Raw genomic sequence first — 17,500 nt, 5'->3', positions numbered from 1 at the left:
CAAGCTTAAGATTAAGCAGATAGTCAGACACTTTTTGCCAGACCTCTTGTTCCACACAAGGCAGGAAATGTCTGACGATGAGAAGGACATGGAAGGTTGGTAGTTGCTGGAATGGGTGTGTGTAATACAAATGTGGTCTTCCCTTGCCGTCGATGTAATGTATTGTAACATTAGGCTTGAAACTGTTAGCTTTTGATCTTCGAGTGTTGATATAAGTAGCGTGCTTCCGTGTCACTACCCTTTTACTGGTACATGTTGCATTCTGTAATTTTTCGAGTCATTTTGTTGGATAGGTTTCCTTGCTATAATAAGCATGATTGTTTTATTCCTTCTAAAAGTGTAATCTATCACTAGGAGTAAGTGTAACCCGTAACAGAGAAATATTTTAAATTTCATGCCTTCAAGTTAGTTTCAGGCAATAAATTGTCTGATCAGTTTTTTTCCGTTTATAATGTGTCAAATGCTGCTGCTGCTCTTCATTTAGTCTGACAGTGTAACAGATCCAGGGCTTTCATCTCTAGCCTTTGTCATTAATCCTGATATGATTTTAATTGCTGATTATGAGTATCCTTGATAGACTTGCATAAGCAGCAACAGTAAGCCTATTTTCACATTACTGCAGTTCTGACAAATGTTGTGTCTATAAACAAAAAGATGTTATTTGCCCATATTGCATGCAAGTAAAATGTTGGTATAGTTTTGATATTGTATGTTATATTCTGCAAACCAATTCAGGTAATTAAGCAGTCACTAAAAGTTTGTTGTCTTAGGGTACTAGGACAACAAACTCATTTGACCCATTTAATGCGTAGTTTCATTTGATATCAAGCAAAATATGAAGTTTTTACTATAAGGATTTTGAACAAAAACGTCTAAGTTCCTGATATCACATAGATTAATGCAGTAAACCTTAGAGATTGACTTAAACTTTACTTTTGTAGATGATATACTAACAACCATATTTTCATCAATTTCTGTGCCCTAAGCACCTTTGATTTTAGCACAAGGATATTGTATAAATGTTTTTTTTTTATGGAGGTCTTTAATATTATGTTAGATATATTAAAGTCATACTTCATATCCTACAGATGAAGAAGAGGAAGAGGAAGACAACAAGAGTGATGGAAAGTGTGAAAATACAGGCCGCCGAGATCTGCGAGAACGAGAGTGCAAACAAACCTCTTCCACCTCATGTGCCACCACTAACAATAATTCCAATAAGAGAAAAAGTAGAAGTAGAGGGACAGATCCAGAAAAAGAAGGAGACACAAAAAGTGTGAGAGAAAGTGGGAATAATAACAATAACAACAATAACAATAAAACCAAAGATGATAATAAGAGTAAAGCTGCTCTTAATGGTGATGCAACAGAGGATGAAAAAGTTAGCATAAAGACAGAAGTAGATGACGAGAAACCAGACATCAAGGAGGAGCCTGGGACCAACGGTAATGGAAACCCTCAGTCGGTAAGTTGGAATTTGTTTCTTGGTGACAAAAGAATTTTTAACGAGCAGAAATATGGCTTGATGTGGTGTGTAGTTGCAGCTTGTGAATCCAGAAATTATTGGGCCTTGGAATGCATGTGGTCAGCCGAGTGGACAACAGTGCGTCCAGATTCATAGGGAACTATTGTCAGTATTATTTGAGTAACTGAAGATGTAGGCAGCAATAATGAATACCAACAATTATATAAAGTTGACATTACAATTCATCGAATAGATACTGTCACAGACACCATTTTTGTTAAATTCATGTTTCCTGAATAGAAAAGACCTGTTGCATCTAGGGCCTAAACCACCGCGCTAGATAAAGCTGGGCTTATTACACTCATTTGTGAGGTTGCCCATTTTTAGTACAGAGGGCCATGGTTCCCAAGAACTTTGTTAACATAGGTGTGAAAAAAAGTCTTCAGCCAACTTTTGAAGGTTGTCTCTCTAAAGACAACCTTTTCCTACTTTTTTTTGCATGCCTTTCAGAATGTAGTTGAAGCCACTCAGTTTCAAAACAGTCTTGATATCTTGGCTCAGGCTATCATTAGATCTTAACACCCAAGAGCATTGAGGAAATAAAAAGCTCAAAGATAATTGTGTGTAGATCAAAGTCAGACGTGTTGATCTAATATATGATAATTGTAAGATATCTGCATCATATTCTTACATTCAAAATGTTTTAAGAGAAAGTGGTATGACACCCTTTCCAATGCATTTCGTGAAGGTGGCTGCACTCCTGACTTTTAGGCTGTCAGCCCCGGTAATTTAACTCAGATCATGTCCTGTACCCATAGTATCACAAGTACTGATAAATCGAAATATGAGTAGCTCTTCAGAAAATTTACATGAATAAGAATTTGTGGTATGTGGTGCTAGTCTTATCATTCGTGATTGAGGCACATGTACACACATGTACATATCTTGGAATTAGAAGCAAGGCTGATGGTTTATAGGTGTGTGAGCCTATGTCATTACTGACTCTGTATGAGGCAAAACAAGTTTCTTGAAGATCTGGAGTTATTGGAGTTGTGCTCATATGAATGGTTGAAAAGATGCGGCTTTCCTTTCACAAAGAACAATGCTTAGTGTTATTTGAGATCTCTTTTTACTCCTTTTCCTCATGCCAGCTATAGGCCTACCTCTCCTTCTTCTGGATCTTTTTTCCAATCCTTGTTTCTTTTATTCCTTCTCTCTATCATTCTTTTTATTCTGTAGCTCTCCCCCATCTTCTCTCATATGAATTTTGTTTTTTATTTTGTCACATATATTGCATAATTAGAAAGTATATAATAGAAGACTTTGATGTATTAGCTCACGTTTTAGATGTACCAGTCAGTCATATGCTTATATGCCAAGATTTTTATTGGTTCTTATATCTGGAAATGTGTTTATGGTTATGATAATGAAGTTACTTGGATGATGTCAATCATTTTGATGTCTTCTGATTTTGGTAGGATATAGCCTTTCGGTATGAATATTAAAATTGTTATATACCCCCATTCAGACCTGAGCAGACCTGACAATTCATTTTAATTTTATATACCTAATGCCAAAAATGGGGGATGGGGGATGGGTTGGAATAAGAAATGAATTTTGATTTGGAAAATTATATTACACATTGTTTATAAAATCCGTGCATTATATGAAAATCATGTCATAGAATTAGAAAGTTAATATCACCCTTCTGTCACAGTGTAAGTAGATGAAATAATGTGCCATTCATAGCGTTAATCTGTTTTGGACACCAGTGAGATGAGGTATATAGATGTGTGCAGGTGCAGGATGACTGTAGATTATCTGAACATGAAATTTGACTGTAATGGTGTCTAATCTAGGGAGTGATGGGGCTTGCATACGCATATGGCTGTGAGCTGATTAAGCCCATGAATCCTGGTGGTGTTTATTATTGCCATGAAGCACCAGATCCATATGCTTGGTGGCAAGTATCCATGCCGTACTTGCTGCTTTGTTTTATATGCAGGAAACAGTACTGTGCTTGTTTGCTCTAGTTTGCGACTGTTGAGGAGAACGGAGATACAGCCTTAAAGAGGTAGGCTTATTAAAGTCTTACTTTTCTCGAAAGATTAAATGTGGCACGGCCAAATTGGAGACAGTGGGGAAAATATATAATTCACATGGTTCAAAATTTTCTTGTGAATGGCGCACACTGTATGCAATGCCTGTGGCAAGCTTTGGTCTCAGACTCCAGCCACGAGAAAACACAGGCTTTGGAGGGAAGTGTTTAAAGGGAAGCAGTTGGGGCACATGCAAATAATAAATAGAGATAGACATATTGTAAAGAATTTTGGATAACTGAAACAATTATTGTAAAAAGGGAAGTTTTTAAGCACAGAAAGAAATGATTAATGAAGAAATGATTAAAAACCGGCAAATACCCTTAAAGCTAGATCAGCTTACTGTTCACAGGTCTGAATGGGATGCAGTGATTTTTCAACAGAAATAACTTTTTCCTTCATACACGAAAATTCTTGAATTTTGATAATGAATTAGTCTATGTGATAAAGCTGTAAGTGATTGTAGAGATACAGTCTTCTCATTTTGTATTCACGTAAAAAGTTTTACTAATTTGACATCATTTTCCCAGGATGACGAGTACAGATTATTCATGTGCAACAACAACTGGTACCTGTTCCTCCGCTTACACCAAATTCTCTGCTGCCGTCTTACCACTATGTACGAACATGCAGTGCGAATAGCTGCTGAAGAAGCTAAGGATAGGAAAGACCGTAAAGAAGCTACTGCTGTCGCCCTCAGACTCAAACCCAAAAGTAAGTAGTGGTTGGAAATTTTGATATGTTTGTGTAATATACTTTTTGCATTCTTCTTCTTCTTTTTTTTCTTTTCTTTGTCTATTAGTTGCCATGTTCTAAAGCAGGGGTTCCAGACTCAGGGGTGGGTCATGGCCTCCTTTTTTGGTGGCCATGGAGCAAAATGAAAATTTTGATATAGAATTAAACTGAATTTTATCTCTTACAGTACCTATATGTAATTATCTCTCCCATATCAATAAATTGGAATCTTTCCATAAAGTTTTCGTGTCTTGTAGCTATTGACACCATTGACTATTCATAAGTTGTAATAACTGAATCTGAAAAGAGAAGGAATTGAGTGGGACCATTGAGATTATTATTTATTGGTCAGGGGCCACAGGATGAAAAAGATTGGGAACCACTGTTCGAAACCATGGAAATTAGTTGATCAGAATCGTATGTGTAAGATATAATGAAATACCCTTGGTTGAATTTTTTATTTGGCTTATTTATTGTATATTCAATTGTTCCAGATGAGATTGCTGTTGAAGATTACTACCCTGCCTTACTGGACATGATCAAGAATGTCCTTGATGGTAATTTGGAACCAACAGCGTATGAAGATACTTTGAGGGAGATGTTCGGAATCCATGCGTACACAGGCTTCACCATGGATAAAGTAAGTGTCATATGCTGTTTTTCTCTGTGACGAGGTTATTGGCGACTGAATATTTAGAATGAGGGCATTATGTTATTCTTGTACATAATTTGAATAAAGTCTCAAAGAGAAAAAAGCGCTAAATTTTGATTTATTATTGTTACTGTTATTATTGTTGTGGTGGTGGTTATGATAATGCTGATGAAATAAATCAAAAGTTAAATTGGCTTACTGAACATTTAATAAATGTACTTTATGTAGTATATTCCCTCTTACCACAAATATCCTTTGGGGGGCAGCGTAAGGGATTCCAGATGGGATTATTCTCCCTTGTCACCTCTTGAATGTTAACCCTGCCATTCTTACCCAACATCTGTATATAATGTTCAGTTATTTGAGGCAAGTAAAGGCAGTGCATGGAACCACCTGTTTTTCAGGTATCTAGCTAAAATTTTGGGTTCAGAAATTTTGTGTCCTTTATACTGGGATTTACCTCTACAGCCGCTAAAATGTCCCAAAAAAGATACTGAATATGCACTCACCCAAGAAAACATTTAGGGCAGAAAACTGTTCACATCAATATGGCCCAGTTAGTATGAGTAATTTATTTCCCATGAATAGCAAGCAATGGCCTGTTGAACATTTTTTTCTATGGATTTTGACTAAATTCTCATATAACATTGTTTTTGCAAAGCACACACATTGAAGTGAAACATTCATTGTGTGTGTAAATTCACTCTATCTTTGAGCTTTTAGAAAGATAAGTGTGTGCACAGACCTCTCTAAGCATATTGGTATTTTGATTTATAATATTTTAATTTTGACTTGTACAAGACATTGTTTTTTTATTTTCAAGTTGTCTTTTAAAAGAAATTAATCTGGTTTTTAAATTTCTTTTATTGTGACAATAAAAAAACAGTAAAATCTTCAGGACTGCTCCATCTTTAACAAGTCGATAGTAACAGCTTGACCCAACTTTCAGATTTTATATGCAATTTGAAAAAGAAATGAAGATGGCGTACAGCGGACTCTAGGCAGGCTGCTCTGTTAAGCGTTTTTTTCTTTCTTTCTTTCTTTCTTTCTTTTATCTTTTTTGTAGGTTTATTTAAATAGAATAAAAGGAAAATTGAAGAGGACTTAACCCATTTTATTTCTTACTTTTCAGGTGGTTACTAGTGCTGTAAGGCAGTTACAACACCTGGTGTGTGACGACCCCCCAGTCCAGTGCACCGCCATGTACCTGAGTGAGGCAAAGAAAGGTGCTGCTGGCGGACCTTTAGCCTCTGCACACAGACGGCTCGCAGCAGAACAGGCCTATCAGAAGAAGTCAGAGCGCTTATTACAAGATGAGAATTGCTTCAAAATTTACACTGTAATTATTTATTATTTCGTCTTATTCAAAACCTTTGTTGGGATAAAGTCTGGATAATTTTTTTCTATAGCTTATGCATAAGGTGCTTGGAGGTCTTGTGGAAATAACTGTGATTCCTTTTTCATTCTTTATAATCTTTCTTTTCATCTGTGAGGATAGATATTACAATTTATATTTATCAGTTAGTAACTTCTGTATCTATTCCTTTCCACAGTACAAAAGAAATTGTAGAATGACAATAGAACTGATAGACACAGAGATTGAGGAGGAGAATGACAGTGGAGGCAGCGCAGGCTCAGCAGTTAGTCATAACACCACAGTTCCTTCCTCTACAATTCCACCTGCTGTCGCTGAGGTGGAAAGATGGAGTGCCTATGTTGAAAAATATGTTTCTTCCGTCGCACCTCAGGTTAGTATGCCTCACTTGTGCCGTTAGCTGATGGTCACATAAATGAAATATATTTTGTCTATATAATGGGAAATTCAGTATAGGTATTTGTGATATGATATATTGGTTTCTTTTCCCAGATGTCTCCTGCCATGCAGGCTCAGCTCTCCAGAAAACCAGTATTTCTCCCACGTAATCTTCGATCTTGGAGAAAACTGACAGCAGCAAGACAGACCAATCAGGAAGTAGAAAAGTATGTGTACCCTTTCATGGAAGAAGAATGTGTTCTTTTTCAACTGTGATGATAATGTCCATAAGACAATAGATCTAGTTCAGTCTATTTATTTTCAATCATCTCTAACTAGTATGGTATGAAAACTGTCAGTTATATGTATATTTATATGGATGTTATTCGTATCCCCCAAAATATGAAGTAAATAAGATGGTCGAACATGTTTTGCAGGGATAGCTGTGCTGAAGATGTAAAACCTCCTGTGTGTCCTGATATGGATATTGTGGACAACACTCAGTGCAAGTTCAACCTCTCCTCCTTCAAAATGGTATTTGTAGTGAACAGTGATTCCTACATGTACAAGAAGCAAGCACTCAAGAGAGCAAAACAGGTGAGTTCTTTTTACATAATTTCCATTTTTTCTTTTGTAGTACAGTTGTTGGTCTACAAATCAAACTCCTTTTACTTATTTAGTAATGCAATAACTCTCTAATATATGTTATCTGTTTTCCAAATTTCAGAGTCATGAACACGTTAGTCGAAGGATGCGCAGTGGCCTTGTTTCCTGGCACAGTGATTGGTGCACAAGACATGTATCAGAAGCAGATCAACGAGCTGCTACTGACTGGTTCCTGGGGCACACAGATGGGTTGCGGCCAAATTGCACGAGAGTAGTGCGCATTGACGATCCTTCCCGACCCCCATTTGCACCCTACAACAAGTACAAGTGTGAACTGGAAGAGAGTGGTGGGTCATAACATGTGGTGTTCACCTCACCGCCTCACTCAGCCATTGTCAGACTGATTAAAAGGGCGGGCAGAATGAGTGTCAGTGGAGGATCAAAATCCCACACTGTGAGCTGTGACTTTTAACTTTGCTCTAAGAGCAAAGGTGTGTGGACGTCACCTCAAAGTACAAGATTGTAGCAGGGATGGTGGTGTGGACCGCAAGTCGCAGCACGGAGGCAAGGAGTGGTGTTGGGGTGGGAAGAGACAGATTGAATAATACACTGTCTCAGGTTGCAATGAAGTGTTGAGCATGTGTTCTGTATATTATGCATCATAATGCATCAGTTATTATGAGTGATTCCTGTGGAAGTTGCAAGACTGGAGAAGACCAAAACATTTCGAGTTATGATGCAGAAAAAAGAAAAAAAGTAAAAAATAAAAGAAAAAAATCAATTGATGTGCCTCACGAATGCCTGTCAGTACAATGTAGTATTAAAATGTAAATGCGAGCTGCAGCATTGAAGCATCCCAGTGACAAGAATCTGCCCTCAAGGGACTGCCCCATTCACCATCCGTTGCACTGCATGGTCTCCACAGCACAAACTTGCTACTAAATTTTGCAACAACTCCTTTCTAATGTACTGTTGCTGGGACCGAGAGAGTGGACTCCTGAGTGAGCCAGTTGTACAAGTGAATGATAATTATAATTTATAGTTGTACAGATGATCTGATAATGTTTTTGTTAATAATGATGTTTCCTTGTATAAGACGGGATTGAGGGGAGATGTGGGTGGCAGTGGCAAATTGTTGTGGGCTCTTCACAGGCCAAATGATTTTCCTTGAGCTGAATAGGAAATAACTATTAATTGGTTATTTATTACCAGATATATATATATATACAGTGTATATATATAAATATATATGTAATCAGGGATATGAATTATCAGTGGCTTCTTGGCAGCCATAGTAATTCAATGAGATAAAGTCAAGAGGCAAGAAGTTATACATAAATGTGTAAAGTATTTTATAAGTATTCTACAGCTTCCTTCCCACACCACACACATCTAAAGTTACAGAACACATGTACACAAGCATATTTTCATATTCTACGGTTCTATAAAGAAACAGTATTCAGAAACTTTATTTTCTTTGTCTTTTTTTCTCCCCACTTTCTCCCTCCCCAAAAAATACATAATGTAGAGTCCTATTATAGTTTTAGGTCACCATGAACCCCTCATCTCCTCTCGAACTCTGGACGTCTCAAAAAACTGCCGCGGCCTAGATGACACTGTTTAGCTTTAAGAAGTCAAGCCGGCGCGGGTGTGCGTACTGCCAGATTTTGTCTGAAAGAGGGTATCCTGTTGCCAAGGATGGGGCATTGCAACACAAAATACACACAAAATTTAAATGGGTTTCATCTGGAGGCACTGCTGAAACCACTGCCAGGTAGGGTGGTACAAGGGCAATCCGAGAGGTTGTGAAAGGTGGTGTCTGGCAGCTGAAGAAAGAGCCAGAGGAACCACATCTGAATTTGTTAAAATTGGAGTCTAATTCTAATTTGAATATATTTGAATTAATTTTTTAATAATGTTTGTGTCAGTTGTACAGTCATTACATTTGTGTTGTGAACATGTTCCTGCACCAAAACAGACTGTATGATTTTCTCTTACTTAAATAATGGTGAGAGCCAGTCATTTAATATATATTTTCTGCATTTTTAACATGCAATTCCATTTCCTCTATTGTAATATTCAAGGACAAGCATTTACTGCTTTTCACTCCAAACATGCCATGTTGAATATTGTGCCACGGGAAGAGGATACTGTCCAGAATATCTCCTTTAATCAACACATGTCAAATTATTTTTTGTAGTACAAGTATAGAAGGAAATACAGCACACCTAAGTTGGTGACTTCCGTGTATTTAGAGAAATATTTCTTTTCTATCCCTCGTGTCAATCACAGAAAGTGTTTGTAATAGACATATTGAAAACAATAAATCTTTTTACATTCTATTGAAACAGACATGTTCATTTCATTTGACCTGATTAGTGAACTAACCGAAGTATGTTTTCCTTTGAAGATAGATTTCGTCTAGACAAAGTATATATATGAAGTTCCTTAGAGTTATCCAGGTACTTTAGCAGTACATGAAGTCTGTATAGGTATCTGGTATACCTTTTATCTCAAAACGTTCATTTAAGCTACTGGGGAGGTATTCACGAAAGGTCTATGGCTGTTCTTTCGGATTTTGTCTATGATTTGCGCCTTTGCCACATCTCAAAGTTAAATCTAGTAATAGAACAAATATTTACATTGTTATAGATTCTGTGAAAATGACTTGATTGCAACACTATGGTAGACTAGATATTGCAATAAATCTTACTCCTATAATGACAGTGTTACACATATATTTTAATTAATTTGGGCACCCATGGGTTGTCACTGCATCAGGCGTGAAACTTACATATAGAGAATTGTTGAAAATGTGTAGAAAATGGTTCAGTTAATGGTTGCCAACAATTCAGTACGGGCATCCAAAGTCGTATTTGTCATTACTGAGGTGTGAAAGTTTTCATCTGTCTTTGACTCAACAAATTTGTCAATGACTGCCCACGAAAATACGTGACAGGCAGTTTTTGTCTATTTCTCTTTCGTGAATACCATCCCTGGGACTTACCTTGTGGTCTAGGATGAGTACAAGACATCCATTGCATTTGGTAAATAAGCAAATTTGATACATGTTTATTTATTTAAAATAGTACAAATATGAAAATATCCATTAGTCACTCATTTTATTGTATTATTCTTATGTAAGAAATAAGATGGCAAGCTGAAGTTTCTAAAATGTTCCAAATTCACAATACTATGGCCATAGGCTATTGATATATAAATCAAGTTTCTCTTTTTTGAAATGTAATTCAAACAAAAATGTTCTTGGTAACTTAAAATTACTAAAATGACACAGTAGACAAATCTTTCAATTGGTCTTGTGGTCCATGGCCTGAAACGAGTCGAGAGCCATGGACTTCGAGCAAGCTGGACGTCTGCCGAAAGACACAGACTCCGGGCAAACGACGCCAGCGATACCACATGTAAATATAAGGCTGTATATATGGCAACTATGAATACCTACCTGTTAAGGCCATTTAGTAAAGGTAGATCATTTACCTGGACCTTTTTTAAGAGCTAAAAGTTTGTAGATTGTAAAATGATTAAATTAATAACAATAAGATCAACGCGTAACAAATCTGACTGCAATGAGTTATCTACAGGGTGAAATATGAATGTAGTAAACTATACATGACCACTTACACATTAACAGTTTCAATTGCTGGAAATTGTTCAGCAACGATTCTGAGGCCGATGTCAACTGAAGTTCCCTGGACAATTTGAATGTAAACCACCGGTATGACACACTGTACATTTTATCATTATAAATGTACATATTCAGATGTCACAACTTTTACCCGTTAAAACCAGACAATAATGTGGCAATTGTCAATTTTGGCGAAGGATTCGTGACCAGGATGAACTATCCCAAAAACGAAGACAGCTTAATAAATTTTCATTTGAAGAAACAGTTCATCAGGGTCGATTTCTGGAAACGCTTCAATGTCTCGCTGGAGGAGACCTAGTACTTGCATCCAGCTTTTGGGGATCTTGCCTCGCGATTGACCCCAAAGGTGCAGTGGCTAGGTTTGGCATTCTATCCACTGTGGGCTCGGGGGACTTTACCGGGACAGGTGGGGCTGCAGTTAGCTCCGGGGATGCAGTATTGTTTTTATCGTCTGCAAGATCACGATCATGCAAGAAGTGAGGGTTTTCAGAAGACTCTGACATCTGGGGTTTAACCGTGACTGTCTGGGCCATTGTGCTGTTTTTCGTGTAGCTTGTAGTAGTCCTGTTGAGCTCGGAACCTGGATCCCGAAATACTGGCGCTGACGCAGGGGCACCGAATCTTTTGCCGAGTGTCAGAATCGGGGGGACTGGGGTAGGACTGCGATTCCTGAACCACGGAAGGGAAGCGAAACCCTGGATCCACGAATCAGACGCTGGATGCTGGGACCGCGCTACCTTGGCCCTCGCCTGGAGCCTTTTGGAACCAGCGCGGATCCTCCTGCGGTAGGCGTCGCGTGGCGGAGGGGGCGGGACAATAGCCGAGATGTTGAAACCATTTTCTTGAAACCAGCGGGGAGAGGGACCGGAGTAGCCGAGATGGGAATGATGAAACCGACCTGATGGGCCGAATAAGGAGAACGGTAAAGATAAGTTAATTACTACACAAAGTCTAATGTCTGCATTTGATCAAATACGGATAAAAAAAAAATAAACTGCAGGCCTAAGTACAAGCAGACTGTCTTACCCTCTCGTTGACATCTATATAGTCGGTTTAACTTGTTGTAGTCACTCTGAAAAGGCAACGATCATTAGTGGAAAACATTTGAACAAACGTTCTATAAACACATATCAAGTTGCTAAACTCAAGATGAACACTATTGTACATACTGTGGTAGGTTTCTTCGCCCTTTTAAAACTCGCCCCCTTGGCCCTGGACTTGATGGTTGGGGCCAAAAAGTACCACTTGGAAAAGGCGTAAGGGTTGTAGTGCATCACCGAATCTGAAGAAAAGGGTTACACGCATAAATACAATAAATCAAGCTTGTTTTTTTTTGTATAAACAGACACTCAGACATAAATAAAATGGACAGGAAGTTCGAGTAATCTAGCAAGTGGGCAGAGTGGGGTAAGTCCTCTATATTCTCACTTGACTTTTGGCTGGAAGTGTGGTCTGCTTTGAAGACGAATCAATGTAAACATAATTTCACGAAAAAGAAACCAACACCCATCACAATTGGTACCCTTGTTTCGAGCCGTTAAATCGTAAAATTAACCATAAAATCGTTCTTTTTAGTTATAACCGACTTTCATAGTAAGAGCGTGTACATCTCCTGTTCCTAAGTGAGTATTATCGGCACACAAAAAAGGAAAACAAACATATAAATATTTTGTATTTATACATATGATTCATGTACTACGTCGGACCGGTTCTTGATGTATCTAGTACCCATACTAACTACATGGCGAAAGCCGGAAAGAATTTCTCTCTTGTAGGAGCAATGCTGAATATCTAACAAGTGAGATCGATTTGGAAAAAAATATGTGCATGTGTGTGTACATATTCACAAATACATACATTTTATATTATATATTAAAAATACACACACACACACACACATATACCGGCATACATACACGAGTTGATATATATTTGTCTACATAAGCATCCGTCTACACATGCACCCATCTACATAAGCATCTGTCTACACACATTCATCTACATATCTGTCTACATAAGCATTCATCTACATATGCTTCTGTCTACATAAGCATCCGTCTAAAAAGACATCTGTCTGGGCTACATACGCATCCATCTTCATAGGCATCTACAAAGACATCTGTTTACATAAGCATATGTCTACATAGACATCAATCTACATAAGCATCCAACAACATAGACACCTGTCTACATATGCATCCACCTTCGTAGGAATCTGTCTACACAGACATCCTTCTACAGACATCTTTTTACAGAAGAATTTGTCTACATAGACATAAGTCCACATAAGCATCCATCTACATAGATATCAGTCTACATAAGCATCTGTTTATATAGGTATCCGTCTACATATATATCCATGGGTATGCATCCATCTACATCCATTAACACATGCATCCTTTTACATAAGCATCCATGTATATGCATCCATCTCTACATGCGTGTGTCTACACAGACATCCGTCTACATAATGCATACACATCCATCTACATAGGCTTCCGTCTATATGTGCATCCATCTACAAAGAGATCCGTTTACATACCCATCTATCTACATAAACATCTGTCTACATATGGATCCAGTTATATATGCATCCAGCTACATTAGCATACGTCTACATATGCATCAATCTACGTAGACATCCATCTACATAAGCATATATGTCTACATTTGCATCCGCCTACCTAATCATACGGCTACAGAGATATGTCTACATAGATATACATCCACATATGGATACTTCTACACAGACATACGTCTACATATGCATACATACATACATACATACGTCTACATATGCATACATACATATATACATATATATATATATATATATATATATATATATATATATATATATATATATATATATATATATATATACATACATGTGTGTGTATATGTATGTGTATGTGTGTGTGTGTGTTCGTATGTGAGCGTATGAGTGCGTACGTGTGTGTGTATATGTGTATGTATGAGTGTGTATGTAAGTGCCTGCATGTGTCCTCCCCCCTACCCATCCCCCATCCCCCCCCCCTCCTCACCGAAATCATAAGGCAGGTCGACGAGCTCAACGGTGGAGTAGGACCTCTTCCGGAAGTTCTTGTCCTGGCCCGATGAGATGTTGTCCCACAGGATCTCCACGTAGTTGTCGCGGTCGGGGCGGTTGTGCTCGTGGAAGAACCCGAGGGAGTGGAGCAGCTCGTGGTAGATGGTGCCTTGGTCCCACCAGCGCACGCAGAAGAAGCCCAGGGACACCGGCTGAGGTCCGCCCACGCGCCCGATGTGGCTGTAGCATCTGCAGGAGAGGGGGAGGGTGGGGGGGAAGGGGGGGGGGTTACGTGGGTGAGCGGAGATCGTGATACAGACACGTTGAGATTTTATTTATCTTTCTCTCTCTCTCTCTTCCTTTCTTTCTTTTTCTCTCTCTGTTTCTCTGTCTGTCTGTCTCTCTCTCTTTTTGTCTTTCTTTCTCTCTCTCTCTCTGTTTCTCTGTCTCTCTCTCCCTCTCTCTTTCTCTTTCTTTCTTTCTCTCTCTCTTTTTGTCTTTCTTTCACTCTCTCACACGCTCACACACGCGAACACAAAGGACAGGAAGATCAGGAAGTAACACACTACTTTTAAGAGGCTGATAGTCAAGCATGGCACTGTAAGGCTTAAAATCCCCTTCTCACAGAGGAACCCGACCGGACAAAAGCCTTCAACCAAAAGACGGTTCGGCAAGGAGAGTAAAAATCCGAGACGGATCTGCAATACAAAGTCGGGATCTCGAAGTCGGTTGGTCGGGGTCAGACGGAATGGAAATCTCCCTTCATCACGTCCACGGCCGAGCTAGGTACCAGAAGCGCAGAAACTTCCTTTTATGTTCATCTGATACTTTCCTCATGCAGCGAGCAAGATGAACGACGTGTCCCCCCCCCCCCCCCAGGCGATGTAACAGCTGGCGATGAAGTTTCTACTCGCGGGGGAAGGGCCAAGGGAGCGTGGGTAAAAATAAAGACACGTGCACATCCATACACGCGCACACACACATACGCGCATGTGTGTCTTGGCGTAAAAATACATACATAGTTACAAATGTATGTATACATGCATAAATACATACATATATATTTACAGACTGATAGAGATATGCACACACACACGCACACACACACACACACACACACACACACACACACACACACACACACACACACACACACACACACACACACACACACACAAGCACCGTGAAAGTTCTCAGTTCGAGGTCAAATAGCTATGGAAAAGCCGCTTTCTAACGCAATGGACATCAGATCTTCTAATGTTTATTTCTATTATTTTCTCCAATTTTAACGGCCGCCTTTTCGCGCATATTCCGTAATGTCAGACAGGCTGCCGTCGGTTCGCATCCCACGCGCCTCATGACACTCCCAACCTCCACTCCTCCCTTTGAAAAATAAAAAAAAGAAAAGGCCAACGCGCAAGAACTGAAGCGGCAGCACAGATAATAACCAAAGACTATATAAGAAAGATAGGAAAGCAAGTATCACACCTTTAAAAAAAATATGACGCAGAAAACTTCGTACAGCGTCATCTATTGTTCAGATATCACACTATCCGTCAACTGTTGGGGCTCATGGACTTTTGCCATGCTTTCCTATCGTAGTCTTCGATAATAACCAGACTAAATAAGAAAGACAGGAAAGCAAGTATCACATCGTAAAACAAAGGCTTAAAACCATACAGCGCCATCTATTGGTCAGATATCACACACACCGTTAAAAAAAATGAGGCTCAAAACAGTGCCATCTATTGTTCGGATATCACACTATCCGCCAACCGCTGAGGCTCACCGACTTTTGCCATGCTTTCCTATCTTTCGTATAAAGTCTTTGATAATAACCAAAGACTACATAAGATAGGAAAGCAAGTATCACACCATATAAAAAGAAAAAAGAAAAAACAGTGAGGCCCAAACCTTCATATAGCGCCATCTATTGTTCAGATATCACACTATCCGCCAACCGCTGGGGCTCACAGACTTTCGCCATGCTTTCCTATCTTTCGTATATAGTCTTTGATAATAACCAAAGACGACATAAAAAAAATAGGAAAGCAAGTATCATACCGTATAAAAAAAGAAAAGAAAGAAAGAAAAAAAAGGAGGGCCAAAACATCATACAGCGCCATCTATTGTTCAAATCACACATACCGTTGAAAAAATGTGGCCCAAACCTTCAAACAGCGCCATCTATTGTTCAGATATCACACTATCCGCCAACCGCTGGGGCTCACAGACTTTCGCCGTGCTTTCCTATCTTTCGCAACTAGTCTTTCAATAATAACCAAAGCAATAAGGCTCAAAATATCACACCACGTGCTTCATAACGGGCCGTGAAAGTCCAGGAAATACCGAGGAGCTGAGACTTGCCTCTCGAGCAGAAGGTGAAAAGTGTGGAAGTTGCAGGTAATCAGAGAACGCTTTAATGGTAATAAAGGACACTTTAATGGTAATCAGAGGACACTTTAATGGTAATCAGGGGTCACTTTAATGGTAATCAGGGGACACTTTAATGGTAATCAAGGAACACTTTAATGGTAATCAGGGGACACTTTAATGGTAATAAGGGGACACCTTAATGGTAATCAAAGGCCACTTTAACGGTAACCAGAGGCCACTTTAATGGTAATCAGGGGACACTTTAATGGTAATCAGGGGACAATTTAACGGTAATCAAAGGCCACTTTTCTCCCGGCGGAGGGAAGAAGCGGACATGACGTTATGCAGGACCCCCCCCCCCCCGCAAACGTCAGCATGACTTTCACCGCACGTACCCCAGGACTGGCAATTGCGATCCGGAATTTTTCTGGTGTGCGTCTCATAAGCTTGCTAACATGAAGCACACACACACATACACAAACACAGACACACACATATACACATACACATAGACATACACAGATACAAACACAGACACACATACACACGCACACACATACATACAAACACATACATACACAGACACAAACACACACACACAGATACAAACACAAACATACAGACAAACAAACACACACACACACACACAAACACAAACACACAAACACATACAGACACACACACACACCTACACACATATATATACTAGAATAACAAATTAATCTCAAAATAATTGACATGATGAATTCGAAACGTCCAGAAATCATATCTTTTGATCCTATCTTTTCTTGTACGGTTATAATTTTTTTTATTGGTCACGGAAAATTCGCAGTGTTTTGGTTTAAAGAAAAAAATAATATGCTTCATATATATATATATATATATATATATATATATATATATATATATATATATATGTGTGTGTGTGTGTGTGTGTGTGTGTGTGTGTGTGTGTGTGTGTGTGCGCGCGCGCGTGTCATATATATATATATATATATATATATATATATATATATATATATATATATATATATATATAATGTGTATAGATATAGATATATATATATGTGTGTGTGTGTGTGTGTGTGTGTGTGTGTG

The 17,500-nt window shown here is 38.7% G+C and overlaps 2 protein-coding genes across 20 annotated transcripts in view; one reads left to right on the top strand and one right to left on the bottom strand.

Moving 5' to 3' along the window:
• The window catches only part of Sin3A (SIN3 transcription regulator family member A), a 79,948-nt gene extending 70,286 nt beyond the window's left edge, over window positions 1-9,662 (top strand). For all 18 annotated transcript variants that reach the window (XM_070138223.1, XM_070138218.1, XM_070138211.1 and 15 more), the window contains 9 exons: window positions 1-95; window positions 1,089-1,465; window positions 4,095-4,278; window positions 4,794-4,939; window positions 6,084-6,290; window positions 6,505-6,699; window positions 6,819-6,931; window positions 7,142-7,301; window positions 7,432-9,662. The exon at window positions 1-95 is cut by the window's left edge and continues 143 nt beyond it. In XM_070138223.1, coding sequence (XP_069994324.1) covers window positions 1-95; window positions 1,089-1,465; window positions 4,095-4,278; window positions 4,794-4,939; window positions 6,084-6,290; window positions 6,505-6,699; window positions 6,819-6,931; window positions 7,142-7,301; window positions 7,432-7,668 — 1,714 coding nt within the window. In that variant the 3' untranslated portion in view covers window positions 7,669-9,662. The remainder of the gene's footprint in view (window positions 96-1,088; window positions 1,466-4,094; window positions 4,279-4,793; window positions 4,940-6,083; window positions 6,291-6,504; window positions 6,700-6,818; window positions 6,932-7,141; window positions 7,302-7,431) is intronic.
• Window positions 9,663-10,370: 708 nt separating this feature from the next.
• LOC113804838 (bone morphogenetic protein 1) overlaps window positions 10,371-17,500 on the bottom strand; it is a 41,053-nt gene continuing 33,923 nt past the window's right edge. For both annotated transcript variants that reach the window (XM_070138224.1, XM_070138225.1), the window contains 4 exons: window positions 14,022-14,275; window positions 12,147-12,259; window positions 12,004-12,049; window positions 10,371-11,875 (listed from right to left, as the gene is read on the bottom strand). In XM_070138224.1, the coding sequence (XP_069994325.1) occupies window positions 11,250-11,875; window positions 12,004-12,049; window positions 12,147-12,259; window positions 14,022-14,275 (1,039 nt within the window). In that variant the 3' untranslated portion in view covers window positions 10,371-11,249. The remainder of the gene's footprint in view (window positions 11,876-12,003; window positions 12,050-12,146; window positions 12,260-14,021; window positions 14,276-17,500) is intronic.

Source organism: Penaeus vannamei, chromosome 24, assembly GCF_042767895.1.
Source record: "Penaeus vannamei isolate JL-2024 chromosome 24, ASM4276789v1, whole genome shotgun sequence".
NCBI classification, from domain to species: Eukaryota; Metazoa; Arthropoda; class Malacostraca; order Decapoda; family Penaeidae; genus Penaeus; species Penaeus vannamei.
This window is presented reverse-complemented; position numbering and strand designations above follow the sequence as displayed.